Source organism: Nymphaea colorata, chromosome 11 (assembly GCF_008831285.2).
Source record: "Nymphaea colorata isolate Beijing-Zhang1983 chromosome 11, ASM883128v2, whole genome shotgun sequence".
NCBI classification, from domain to species: domain Eukaryota; kingdom Viridiplantae; phylum Streptophyta; class Magnoliopsida; order Nymphaeales; family Nymphaeaceae; genus Nymphaea; species Nymphaea colorata.
Genome location: NC_045148.1, coordinates 4,969,315 through 4,983,721, shown reverse-complemented (window position 1 = coordinate 4,983,721; position 14,407 = coordinate 4,969,315). Strand labels below are relative to the sequence as shown.

At 40.2% G+C, this 14,407-nt stretch overlaps 1 protein-coding gene across 1 annotated transcript; it reads right to left on the bottom strand.

Moving 5' to 3' along the window:
- Nucleotides 1–10,303: 10,303 nt before the first annotated feature.
- LOC116263972 (uncharacterized) lies at nt 10,304–14,022 on the bottom strand. The gene is made up of 5 exons (XM_031643821.2): nt 13,657–14,022; nt 13,059–13,123; nt 11,964–12,139; nt 11,216–11,324; nt 10,304–11,004 (listed from the first exon to the last, which is right to left on the bottom strand). The coding sequence occupies exons 1-5, from the start codon at nt 13,934–13,936 to the stop codon at nt 10,699–10,701; spliced, it is 936 nt and encodes a 311-aa protein (XP_031499681.1). The 5' UTR covers nt 13,937–14,022; the 3' UTR covers nt 10,304–10,698.
- Nucleotides 14,023–14,407: the final 385 nt, after the last annotated feature.

Genomic DNA, 14,407 nt, shown 5'->3' with positions numbered 1-14,407 from the left:
GCTCTGATACCAATTTGATAGAACCTCGCTGCCGAGGCACTATCGCTACCCAAGATCACGCTCAGCAGGGCGGATTGGTCTCAGCTTTGTGATCTGCCACACCTTCTCCTTCTAACGCAGGATCAGGGGAGACAGATGTTCCTTCGACTAATTGGGGAGAAGAAGAAAAGAGTATTGAAGATGGGAGGAGGATTGACGCCGTCGGATCGAAGAAAGACACCAGCCGTCGCTGGTCAATGGTGAGAAGAAATCAATCCGGCCGCTGCCGGGAAGACGAGTAGACTTGGTTGAGAAGAAGATGGGATGAGAGAGAGAGTGACGCCCAAAGTGAAAATCAATTCATTTTTCATTCAAGCATAATCTAAAAAGCCCTAATTACAAAGCTTATATACATGAAAAGCATCTCGGTTCACTTAACTCCTAACCCGAGACGGTACAAAGAACTTAAAGTAAAACGATCCTAACACGTCTCAAACCGAGACAGTACAAAAGAGTAAATAAACATAGGCAAAAAGGGCGCCTGGATTGGATCTGGTTGCGCCCGCTCTCTCTACGAATCCGGACCCAGTGGGTCGCTTCTTGGGCTTGCGCCCATCCTCAGCCGTGCGACATGCTGCGGCCTGCTACTCACGACTCTCCCTGCCGAGGCTAACTTCACAAGGCAACAAAGACATAAGCCTATTGAGTGGTAATCGGTGTGCCCAGCTGCTACTCACGCCACTGGTCGGCTCCACTCTAGTGCTTCTGGCCATGCCTTCGGTAGTCCTCGACAGTGCCAAAATTAGACACGTATCAAACTGTGAGTCCAGCGATTTTAGTTCTTATCTTCGGCTACTAACGGTTGGCACGGATCTAAGACCTATTCTTGAATTGATTTGTGGAAAAGAAAGGCCGGGACAAAAAATTTGGAATTTTATAAGCCCTTCAACTTTCGATTAATTTAAGATCAAATCATTAAATTTTAAAGCCTTAATCAATCAAGATTCGTCTGCCGCATATATTTTTTCACTTGTTAGATTTAGACCATCCGATCGAGCTGATTACTGAAGCATAAGCAGAACAAAATTGGCCAGGCTATTTCAATTTCCAAGTAAAAGCTTTTCTTCGGAAATTTATTACTCTTTTATACTCGGGTTAAGCTCGGCTCAAGCCTAGCGAGCAAAGTTCAAGATCTGTGGAGCTCAACTGAGTCCACTAACTCAAGCTGTAAGATATGTGTGTGTATGTGTGCATGCTTGCACATGCACGTGAACATGCAAAATGGAAGATATGTTTATTTAATTTGGTAAACTCAAGATCTTGGCAGTTGCGGTGGGAATTGAGCCAAAATGACAAAAGCAGGTGGAAAGCAAACGCAGGACGTAAAAGCTGATGATAAGGTGTCTTACTCTTCGACCTTCGCTAATTGCATCTACTTCATGGATTTGAGAGTTTGGTTCATTTGTTTACCGGCTTATACAATTCATTGTTTGTGACATTGTACTCTCCAAAGCCTAAACTCAGAACAAAGAGTGGGCATCGGGCCCGGAAAATCCTGGCCCAAGCCCGGGCCGGGCCGGCCCGGCCCGACGCCCACCCTTACTCAGAACATGCCATCAATATAGGAAGGCATGTTTTGTGTTTCATCCCAAGGACATTTTGGCAACTTTATGGTTTAAAAAAACAATCCAGTTTTCACTTTTGCCCTTATAGAGAGGAATCTTTCGTTTAACAAGCAAGGCATTTTGGCCATTTCAAAAACCCGTAACACATAGATCTTGTAGCACTAACAAAAACAACCTCTTCCGATGCAACTCAGCTGGGACTATGTCACAAAGCAAGTGATAAACCAGTCATAGCTCCTTTGATAATTATAGATGCAATTTTGAGATAAAATGAAATGCTATAATGTTAGAAGACATAACATGATAATAACAATGCATGTGAAAAATGATCTAGTAGAACTAGATATGATAAAAAGAATAGAACTTAGCATGCTCAAACCATGATCTACAACACGACATTAGGGATAACTTTGAGAGATACATCGAGAGCCTAAACAAACCCTAACAAGTTCTACGACATATAACGAGGGAAAAACAAGGAACGATCACATTCACTTGTTAGAAAACATAATGTACATCAAATAACATTAAATTAGAACCAGCACCTAATATGGGGATTCAGAGAGCTCATTAAATCACGAAACTTGACAATGGCATTCTAGGTATCTAAACAAAAGTAGACTACGTGTGAAAGGGCTGATCTATACCCTAGAACAAAGATTGGATGTTAAACTGAAAAGTAGAGCAGATAGATTTCCGCAAAATAGAAAAGTTGACTTGGAACCTATTGTTGGACAGGCCAGAAATGGACTGGAACTTGTTGGTTTGACTTGAGTTTTGGTATGAAGTTTCTCTACACATAGGAAAAACTAATCTAGGTGATAAATTTTGTAAAACTATTTTGTGTTGAGAAGATATTGGATGAGAAAGCCATGACAGAAATCATAAAACGTGGAAAACTGAATAGAACAATTGCCACATTTGGGTCGATGCAAACTATATCAAATTAAATTGGTTTGGAAAATCCATTGGTGGGCAGATTCTTGGTATGTCAGAGAATCACGTAAATTTTACAGATTTAAAAAACATCAAAAGGGTTAAAAGTTATGACTTCACAAACTTAGAGCATAAATATAAATAACACAGAAAACAGCAGAAAGGAAGATAAAAAGGTGACTTTGCGTCTACATTCGGTTGTCAAAACGAGGTCCTTCCGGTCTGAAATTAATACGTAGACTCTAGCATTACAGAGAAGAGATCTCAATTTAAAGTACGAGAAAACAATAAATAGACACGAAGTTATGATGTGATGAGATCGGGAAAGCACATGATTGACAGGAAATTGAAGAAACCTGTAGTAGAAACCTTCCTTGCTAAATCCATTTAATGACGGGTCAAATCAAGTTGAATTGAGCTACAACTTGGTGGAAAACAACTAGACATAAAAGGCCAACTATCTTAGAAAATTTTCAGCATAGTATTTGTACAATCTAAAAGTTGCTGAAAACAAATTTTGAGAAACGACCAAATGATTATGATGCATGCATGAATTCTTAATTAGATCAATCATAACTTAAAGTTGTAAACACACTGAGAACCATCCACAAGAAACCTTACAATTAAGGAAACAAAACTAGGAGAAATAGAACATGGACGAAGAAAAGAATTAAATAAAAGAAACAAGTCATCAACAAAGAGCATGTGTGAAGCCTCTATGGCAGTGGCAGAGCCACATGGTGATTGCCCACACCAGCTTCACAAAGTTAGTTTAATATTATGTTAATATTTTGATATATTTGATTGTTATACATATAAGTACCCCAAACAAATTAAAGACATTGACTAAGTAACCACCAGAAAAAAATTCTGGCTAAGCTAGTGCTCTATGGAGAGCTTCAATATGACCGTACATAGTAGAGTACATGGAAAAGACAAGGGAAACATGAAGAAGGAAATAGGGAGAGAAAAGAGCAAAGAAAGAGTACATAAGAGAGGAAAAAGCTTGATTACTTACCTTTCTTCTTCTTCTTCTTCTTTTCCTTGCTTAACGCGAGATGTATAAAGCTCTCCCAAGGTTGGTGTGAACTCCAATGCAGCTCCCAAGAACTTTAGATAAACGTTAAGTTCGAGAGATGATTTAATAAAGTATAATAAAACTAGAGAAGAAAGTATGAGATACCTTAAGGGTTGGGATCTACCGAACCAGGGGTCTGAGCTTAAAAGTGGGTCGGGTTGTTATAGTAGTATTCAAGTCGGTTCAATACTCCGACCTATGGTCCCACACGCGTGGACGCATATGCCTTAAGAAGGGTGGATTGAAACACCTCAAAAAATTAGTCTCTTATTGAAGATTGTGAGGGTCTTCAATGGCTTATAAAAGGAGTTATTAAATATATATTTATCCTGGTTTCTAGCTTTTTTGGGGTTAGAGTTGAAACTGCTAAAGAGCGGGTTGGGATCTGCCAAACCAGGGGCCCGAGCCTAGAAGTGGGTTGGGTGTTCCAACTTTCGAACATCACGTGGATTGCTCGAGAAGGTCTGCAATGGCTTAAGCTAACAAGAACCATACGAGATTATGTCAAAGCATTTTCTTCATTAAAGAACATGACAGAAGAAGACAAGCTATTTTACTTTACGAGTGGTCTTCAATTGTGGGCTCATACTGAAATACTTTGGAAAGAAGTGAAAGACTTGCCTTCTGCTTTAGCAGTGGCCAATCACCTCTTAGACTTTCGTGTATAGTCCAGTGGCAAAATATCTAAGAATTGGCCACAAAAGCAGTACAAGCTGACCAAAATGAAAGATGGTGGTAAGAAGTAAGAGGCCCAAAAAGACATATCCTCTAAATCATCAAACTATCCTGGATGCTTTATTTGCAAAGGCCCTCACCGTGTGCGAGATTGCCCTCAGAGGAAAGAGGTGAATGTGGTTTTCCAGTAGCCTAATGATGAGTCAAGAGCGCTCACCATTGGAACCCTCTTCGACTGGTGAACACCCTGCGCTAGCCTCCCAAGAACACTCTTAAGTCTTCGGTTGCTGTATGTTGTGGTCTGATTGAATGAAGTTCTCACCCATGCCTTGGTAGACACAGGAGCAACCTACAATTTTGTGGTTAGTTGTCTGGTACAGCATTTCGACCTTATTGTGATGCATAATGTCAACCACGTGAAAGCTATCAATGTTATCCCTTCGACGACCAATGGTAAAGCAAAAGCAGTCAGGACCAAAGCCGGGCCTTGCTTGGGTAAGTGTAATTTTACAGCCTGTACACTAGATGATTTCGATATGATGCTGGGTGTGAATTTCCTCAACTAATCCAATGCGACAGTCTAGCTGCACCTAATGTCATTAAGGACTTGAAGATACCTTGCTTGATTCCTTTGGTGTCTGACATGACCATTACAAAAGCTATCTCATCCTTGCAACTCAAGGACGGATTGAGGCATGAAGAGCTGACCTTTCTTGCTACTTTGAAGGAAATCAGTCCAAACTCAGAGCAAGGTAATGTCCCTCCCCTCTGTGCAAGAACTACTCAGCAGATTCCCAAATGTTGTGCCTAAAGAAATACTGAAGGAGTTGTCATCGATATGCGACGTGGACCACAAAATAGAATTGGTGCCAAGCGCTCGGCCTCCTGCCCAGGCCCTGTATAGGATGTCCCCTCCAGAGTTGGCCGAATGCGACAACAACTCGATGAACTTTTGGATGTTGGCTATATCCAACTGTCCAAGACTCCTTATGGAGTGCCTGTCTTGTTCCAACGCAAGAAGGATAGTTCCTACGGATGTGTGTGGACTATAGAGTTTTGAACAAACTCATTATCAAGAACAAGTACCATGTTCATCCAGTGGAAAACTTGTTCGATCATCTAGGTAACGACCAGATTTTCACTCAGATTTATGGACTGGGTATTATCAGGTGAGGATCGTAATGGGGGACGAGCCAACAACAACATGTATTACTTGTTATGGCTTGTTTGAATACCTTGTAATGCCTTTGGGGCTTTGTAATGTGCCGGCCACATTTTGTAATTTAATGAATAATGTGTCCCGACCTTACATCGATGATTTGTAGTTGTGTATTTGTAAGACATTGTGACTTATAGCCCAAACATAAAAAGACCCACGTCAAACAATTAGAATTGGTATTCTGTAAGTTGTGGTAGAATAAGTTGTATTTAAAGCCAAAGAAATGCACATTCACCCAGTCAAGGGTCCCTGCCTTAGGCCACTTTGTGAGCCATGAAAAGGTGGAGATGGATTCCCAAAAGGTTCAGGCCATCCTTGATTGGCCAGCCCCCATAAATATGTCAGAACTTTGGCCTTTCTTGGGCCTATCCAATTATTATCGCTACTTCATTGAAGGGTACTCATGATCCGTAGTTCTCTTGACAGACCTAAGAACCGGACTTGGGACTGGTCGTCAGAATGTGCCCATGCCCTTTAACTGCTCAAAGTGATGTTAAGCAGTAAGTCGGTCTTGCGCCTGCTCGATTTCACTCAACCATTCGAGGTAGATACTGATGCTTTCGACCGAGCACTGGGTAGTGTCTTAATGCAAAATGGAGATCCGATGGCCTATGAAAGTCAAAAGTTGTCAGATGCAAAACGGTGATACACATCTCATCATAAAGAAATGACAATAGTAGTTTATTGCTTAAGGCTTTGAAGACATTATCTGCTGGGGTGGCATTTTAAAGTAGTGATAGACAATGTGGCGAATAGCCATTTCCTGCTCGATTTTCTAGTAGAGTTTGATATAGATATAATACATAGGTCAGGTAAAACCAATCAAGCTATCGATGCATTAAGCCGAGGGGCATAAGCAGGAATCTACACCGTGGCTACGGTAACTCAAGTTTATGGGGACTTGATGTAGAGGATTTGGTAGGCTATAACCACAGATTCAACAATGGCTCACCTCCTTGACTTAATGAAAGAGGGCATCTGTTGTCAGTTTTGGCTACAAGATGAGATCATGGTTGCTAAAGGGAATTGCATGTGCATTTCTTCATCGGGTGGGATTCAGAAAGAACTCTTGAAGGAGATGCATGATAGCTTGTGGCTGGTCATCCCAACCAAAACCGTACTCTGGGTTTGACTGCTTGACGCTTTCACTAGCCAAAGAAGGAAGCAGACATAGAACATTACATTCAGAGTTGCTTAGTTTGCCAATAAGAGAAGGTAGACAGACAGCTGTCGAGCGGATTGTTGCAACCACTTCTAATCCCAGATTGACTATGGCGAAGTGTTTCCTTCAATTTTATCACGAGTTCATCGGTAGCAAACAGAATAGGTTCGATCTTGGTTATTATTAATTGATTTTTCGATGTATGATGGTGGCCAAACTTTTCTTCAGCCATGTGGTGAAGTATTGGGGGATTATTGTCGACATTGTAAGCGACCGTGATGCCATGTTCACTGGCCGGTTCTAGCCCTGCTTGTTCAAGTTGTTGGGAACAAAACTAAACTTTTTGACCAGCAATCACCCTCAAAACAATGATCAAACCAAGTGGATCAATTGTATCATTGGAGGAATATTTACACCATTATGTGGCTGCAAATCAGAAAAACTAGAGGACCCTGCTGGACCTTACACAATTTTGTTACAACTTTTAGAAGACAAGTGCCACCAAGAGAAGTCCATTCGAAGTTGTGTTAGGCCAACACCCCATCACTCCAATTGACTTAAGTATTTTAAGTTCAAAAAAATGTTTTGCACTTTGAAGATGCTTCAAGATAGGCGCAAGGCTATGGCAGAAGCAAGAGACTACTTAGTCAATGCCATAAAAAGAATGAAAAAAGCAGCTGATAGAAAGAAACGACCTTTAGAATTCAAGGAAGGAGACTTAGTTTTATTGAAACTAACTCATCAAATTTGAAAGAAGGTAAGCAACAAGGTGGTCATCATGGCTCAGTCTCAAAGTATGATGACCCTTTCAAGGTGCTAAGGAAGATTAGTAACTTAGCTTATAAATTAGAGCTACCAACAAGGATCAAATCTCACCTTGTATTTCATGCAAGCTTTCTTAAGACTTTCCACAAAGATGGAGAGGATGCAGCTAGGTCAGTATCCACAAGGGCGCTGCCCATTGTGAGTGTACAATTTGACAAGGAGGTTACTCAAATTCTGAACTATAGACTAAAAGGGCACAACAAGGCTAACTACTACCGAGAATTTTTTGTAAGATGGAAGGGCTGACTGGAGAGTGAAGACAAATAAGAGAGGAATGCTAACTTATGGCAATTTGAAGAAGTGCAAGAGTACTTGGCCTCGACAGGGATGTCGAACACAGTTGGTGGGAGAGGCTTGTAAGACCCTACCCTGGCCCCTGGCCGGGGATGGCTTGGCGTAGTCCATGAACGGTGCTTACCTGGTTCTTAGGAAACGACAACATACCACAATTCTGAAGCAATAGGCAAGAGGGCATAAATCCATAGGGGATATAAAATGTATGGTAGCTCAAGGCTCTTTGGTATTTTTCTTGTACGCGAGGAGCAATCACCCAATGCACCTATATAGGGACTACTATTGGTTGAGGGTTACTGGCCCCTCGACATGTGACCACTGCGAAAGGGAAGGTTGGGACACCTGGTAGCACCTGATGACGCGAATTTGAATATGGTGCCTTGGAGGGAATGGGTTTGGTTGATTGGAAATTTGGATCTCAAGATCTTTGAACGTAGGATTTTAGATCTTGGCACCCAAATTGAGCTTAGTGTGAGTCCTATGGGCTCAAACTCAGTGCTTGTGCCGTGGATCTAAGCTTGATCTAGGTCTAAACATAGTTGGACATAGGTCAGACTAGGCTCAAGTAAAATGGGTTCTTTTCTGCTTTAAACTGGTTCAAATCATGTTCGGTCTTGATTTGGCTCAGTTTTAAGGAAGCTCAAACCCTATGTGGGCCTATAGACTTCAACTTTGCACAAACGTGGTCCTAAACTAGCTTCATGTGGCTCCAAACTTAGGTTTTAAGAAAATAATATATTGAGATTTTTGCCTTTGGTGCAAAACCTATTACTACAAGCTTGGGTGGGCAGTTTGACCATGACAGGTCATAGCCTGGGTTCAGTTTAGGTGTGTTCTAAGTTTGGTTGAAAATTTTCCAGGTTTGTCTTCTAAAATTCACGATTTTCAAAGTTTACCAAGTTGTAATTGGAAATGTGAATGGTAAAATGGGAAATGGATATTATTAGCTTGTGTGTAGGGATTGAACACAATGATACCTCTTTTCGTGAATCTATTTGTGTAGACAAATCTAAAATTGGTTTCTCATATCTCTTAGAAACTAACTGAAAAGTCTCTAGCGACTGCATCCGGAAATGGACACTACAAGAGTAACTAGAAACTACAACTTTGCTCACTCTAAGTGTTCAAACTGAAAGCAAGAACATCAAAACCAGCATTGAAGAGCATGATCCCTGCTTAATTCCAAGTGACTCACTCGACTAAGATAGATGTGATGATTAGATGTGTGGAAATGGGGAAATGATGTCATTTTAAGAAATGACTACAACTTTGGAATTTAAGCATAAAAACTAGTAACGTAGCTGAAAATACTCTTTCGACATTGAGGATATCCTAACATGAGTTTGGTCAAGTCTGTAGATGTTCTAATGACAAAAAATGGTGGAAAAACTAGAGAAATGAGTCATTTCTAGACTACGCTTTAACTAAATTTGATTGAGAAACTTGTTATGTTGATCTCTAGTGACTTGTAGAGTGTAAACAACCATGATTGGCCTTGTGCCAAACAACTCTCAGCGTTTCCACAGCTATTTTATGAAAATGAAACAAAATGAGGCAATGCAAGGGCAAAACGGTCATTTTTGGATTAGAACAACCTCGATGATCTAGGTCTTGGTGTGTGAAGCTTGGGATAAATGATTTGGTCTGGGGCAGTTCATGCCCCCAATTTTTGAATCCTCTTGAAAGAACCAGCTAAAAGTCGCATTTGTGATGGGTAAAATTGACATTTTTTCCTATAAAATTTTGGGTTGCTTACAAGCTGGCAATTGACAAGTCTAAAAATACTGCACCCAAAATGACCTTTGCATTAGTAGCAAACAGGGGCTAATCTAATGGGCAAGCTCTGGTTTCTTTCCCTATGAACTGATTTTCTGAACAAAGTTCATAATTATATCGAAGAAAGTGAAAGCAGGATTGGCATCATGTCCAACAACTAGCAACAACAGCTAGAAGGCATGGATACCATTGACTTACAGGGCCATTTAGCAATATGAATAATATATTACTGCATTGCAATATTTAATTGGAGCATATTTATAAGACAACAACAGTAATACTATTGGCAAATGCCCCTTAAGTGCGTACACGTTAGCATCGTTTCAATGGACCCAGATTTTGGAACATGCTAAGGATTTTGCATCGTAATCCTCCAAACAAATCTCAGACATTTTTACTCTTAGGTTGCAAATCAGCTCATGTAGACAGTCGTAGCAAGGCACTTTACAAGGAATCCTTAAAATTAGAGACCAACTATATTAGTTTTCTGTTCTTCATATAAGTTTGTGTCAATAAATTTGACGTTTGTATATAACCTTTTCTATAACCAATCTCACCTCGTGCTTTCACAGCAAAAGAACAGGTGCAATAGCAGTGGGTGCACTCAATGACCTTCCCCCAACATGAACATGGAGTCGAGATAATAACCTTGTCAAAGTCATGATCGAAATTTGAAAGTTCTTTCGATCAGTCATTCTATAAATCTGTTTATTGCTATCTATTGACCAAAAAAATTGCACCTAATCAAATATTTTGCTTAGAAAGGTCTTGGACTGCAAGTTTATGTTCCAACGGCACATCACTAACACACTGCTTCTAGGAAGTGATCCCTCCCCTAAATACCCCTACAGTTAAGTTATAGAATATCTACTAAAACATGAAAAACAAAAAGGGTCAATACTAAGTCTACAACAAAAATTGAGACCCACTCACTCTCTCTCTCTCTCTCTCTCTCTCTCACACGCACACACACACACACAGAGGGAAAGAGCGAGAACTCAATAAACAAAAGCCTGCATTGGACTGGCAATGTTGGGCATGCTGGGGCTGGAGAGGCCCCTTGCCTTGTTAGGATTGCAGATACAGCTTTACCAGCCTGAGGTATTGAAATGGCGAACCCCTTGCCATGTTAGCATTCCAGATACAGCTTTACCAACCTGATGTGTTGAAATGGCAACTTCAGCCTCCATTCCTTCTGCTTCCGGCTCAATAGCCTTCCTTTACCCAGAGCATCTCTGTTTTCTTTCACATTTGCCAACCTCCACGTGCAGTAACCTTCGTCAGCTTCAACAGATTCTAGCAGAAAAACTCCAACTTGCTGCTGATTTCTCCACTTCAAGTCATCTCCCACATAAGTCACCTGCATCGGTAAGTCTTTGAAGCGTTCCAGATCTCCAGGCACCTTCAAAAGTCGTTCAGCTCCTGGAGAGGATACCTATGACATTAAAATAATGTTTATTTTAATTTGCAGATCAAATAGAATCTACAAACTACAACGCCAAAGCCAGCAAAACTACTACACACTTAAAAGCTCGCACAAAAACACAAACTGCCTAGGTCAATTTCAAATTTAGAAAAGAAAAAGCAGTTAGTAATAACTTAACAAGTGTTGGTCATGGTGTTCGCCTCAAGGAACAAATACCAACCTCAATAGCCAAATCCCTTGGTATATGGCCTTGCTCTCCAACCTCATCAAGCTTCTTCTTGTACACGTTATTGAATTCTTCAATTTCATCCATGCTGGGGCATCCATATCTGGACACATGCATGGTTGGTCAAATAGTATTGTGACTTGTATAACTCCAAGCAACAAGAACGTGAAGTCAAAAGTCCATATCCAATATAATCTTCTACTTTTGGTAAACCACTACTTCTAAGGGCAGAAGATGAGCATCAGTGCATGGGCCATACAACCACATAAATAAAAATCTAGAAAATTTGCTTGTTCATAAGCATATTGAAATTTCCAAATAAGAAAAAAAATAATTCAAGTAACAAATAGACAATAACATGCAGGGCCGCCTAAGATAGATGGACATAAAATATCCAGCTACTTTAAATTTCTCCACCAAGGACTCCTGGCTTGGAATACCATTAGGATAGCAGCTTAGGATCAAGAAAAAGTAAACAAGAAAAAAGAACAATGTAAAATTTCGCAAGCCTTAAAGAGGCCACTCTCTCTTATTAAGACAAATGGCGACGAGAGAAAGTAACCAAAGGTCTTAAAATCAACAGAGAACATGTTCTCCATCATATTTGAAAGTGAGAAGCTGCAAATAATAAAGCTTTGAAGAAACTGTTTACCAAAATGATATTGATAGACAGACATTGTAAAAGCTGAGACTCAGAGGCTGGAAAAAGGGAGCACTTTTATGTAGCTAAGCAGATTCTTACTTGTTTGAGAGTTTATCCAATCGCATATAGATGTATCCACGATGAGTAGCCTTAAAAGAAAATAATTTCACATCATCATCAAATTGGAGCAGCACCTCTTTTGCAATGTTTAGAGCCCTTTCTCCCCACGGTAGATCCCCCAGAATAACTCCTCCTCCATCTCCTCCATCACCGATCTATATGTGGAAACACTGAATGAAAAAGGATATCACATACACAGAGACGCAGACATATTGATATAGTAAGCAGTAGATGTTTGCCAAGTGTAGGCTCATCCTTACAAAATTCTAAACCATATAACATCTCTCTCACCCATCTAACACCACAACATGGTATGCTTGTTAAGAATTCAGATTACACTTTTGCTCGTGCTTTCTAAAGTAAAACAGCAACTGTATATGAGATTCTGATAAGATGTGGTTCCTGATTTCTTAGGCCTTCAAAGCCCTTTGTAGAATTGCAGTCACATGATCTGAACCTGCTTCAAACTAAACAAAACCATGTTTATCACAAAGGCAGAAAGGCTATTCAGTATTCACCCAAAAGTTGTACATGCAAAAGTATGCATAGACACCTGCCTAGGCGCTGAAAAGCAGCCTAAGGCCCTAAACACCTTGCCCTGGCACTTAAGCATCTAAAACAATATAGAAATATACATACAGATTTTCTAAATATCATTGCTAAAAATATAATTTTATTGCTTGTTCTATCTAACAGTTTATTGTTATAGATAGAGGAATTCCAAAACTCCAACTTTTCTCCTTTTTCTTCACCATATTTCGTCAAACATCGCTCACCTAGGCTTTTTTGGAGGTCCACCGCCTAGCATTTTTAACAACATACCCACAAAAGTTAATTGCATGTCTCATTTGATCCATAGCAGCCAATTTTTAGACAAAAGAGTTACAAATTTAATCGCTGTAAACCTTATATATTAATCTCAAAAGCGTTCAACAAATTCAAATGACTTAACGACCTTAGTATAATATACATTCGAAAATGCTTTTGCATTTCAATCAGTTAAACGTCTCTGAAGTTAAGTATTACTAATTCTCACTAGAGGATACAGTGTTGCCAGTTTCTAGTGGAGCGTACCTTCGGTTCAACCTCTTCCTCCTCTTCCCACTCGACTTCGCCTTCATCCGCTCCATCCATACTGTCTAAATTTTGCAACCACTTTTTAGTACAAATTTGTAGGCAAATCAAAGTTCGACACCATCATCATATGCAACACATAATACAAAAAATGAATAATCATCCCTGAGAAAAAAGAAGGGAAATAGAACGTAATTCAGAGAAAGGTACAGCAGAACCATTCACACTGTCTATCTGCTTCCATTTTCAATGCGAATCAGCGGGGAAACAAATAAAACAACAAATCTAAGCGCACAAACTGCAACAGTTGGAAAACAACAAACTCGAATCAACATCACAGAACCCCAAATTTAAGTTTCCAACCAACACAATAAACTGGCATGGCCACAAAGCATAAAAGGAGATCGTTACGAACAAAATCCCTTGATCAAAACTAACACAATATCATCAGGAGACTCTCAATGGACAGAGACAGTTAGCAATTCCATATATCTCAGACAATAAAAAACAGCAACAAACAGTAAACAAATTGCATTGAAACATAGAAACGGAGCACAATCCACTTCTTGACAGCCGAGAGGCGAGTAATCGATGGTACCTTCGTGTTCAGATTGCGAAAGTAAGTTCGAGGCATGCTCGCTATTGATCGCCGTGCCGTCGCCAGAAGCCGACGGAGCCTCAGGGAACGTGGTGGAATACAGCCGGCAGGCAAAAGAAGCCGGGGTACCCGAGAGCACACCAGCACCAAATGCGGGTTGGGGTCGGTCTGCTGAAAATTTGAGTGCAAGGGGGAAGGAAGGAGTAGCAGCAAGTCGTGACCTCCTGCACAAGAAGCCCAACAGCAGAGACGGCGGCGCGCTTCTTGATGCCTTCCACATTGTCGCCGCCAAGAGCCAAACTCTTCCCGCCTCCCCAACCTCCCCCTGCTCTCAATTCCCACGTTCTGAAGGAGTAGGCGTGTAGCAGGCAGCGCGTCTTGGCACCTTCTTGAATATTACTGTAAATACGTTAAATTTACACATTAATGGAAAGTGAAAGCAACAGGACGCAGAGACCATCCAAATGAATTCAACTTTATTCATAATTAGAGATAAAATTTTTACAATATTTGAAAATGAACTAAAATCAAATACAAAATTTTATTTCCAATATAATCCATAGATCGATACATGGTCCAGTTCTTCGCTTGAAATTGAAGAGGGGGTTGTTTGGCAACAATTACTGCTTCATGAACCCTAAAAAAATAAGGTTATTTCATAAAATATTAAAATAAAATGTTTTATGAATTTACCTCATTTTTTAAAGAGATTCATGTGATAGTAACATTAATAATATTACTGTTGCCAAAC

Coding starts and splice junctions, on each gene's coding strand:
- LOC116263972 (XM_031643821.2), bottom strand. CDS start 13,936: ATGTGGAAGGCATCAAGAAGCGCGCCGCCGTCTCTGCTGTTGGGCTTC. Junction 11,325..11,963: donor TTGGATAAACTCTCAAACAA/GTAAGAATCTGC, acceptor GCATGTGTCCAG/ATATGGATGCCCCAGCATGG. Junction 11,005..11,215: donor CAAGGGATTTGGCTATTGAG/GTTGGTATTTGT, acceptor TTAATGTCATAG/GTATCCTCTCCAGGAGCTGA.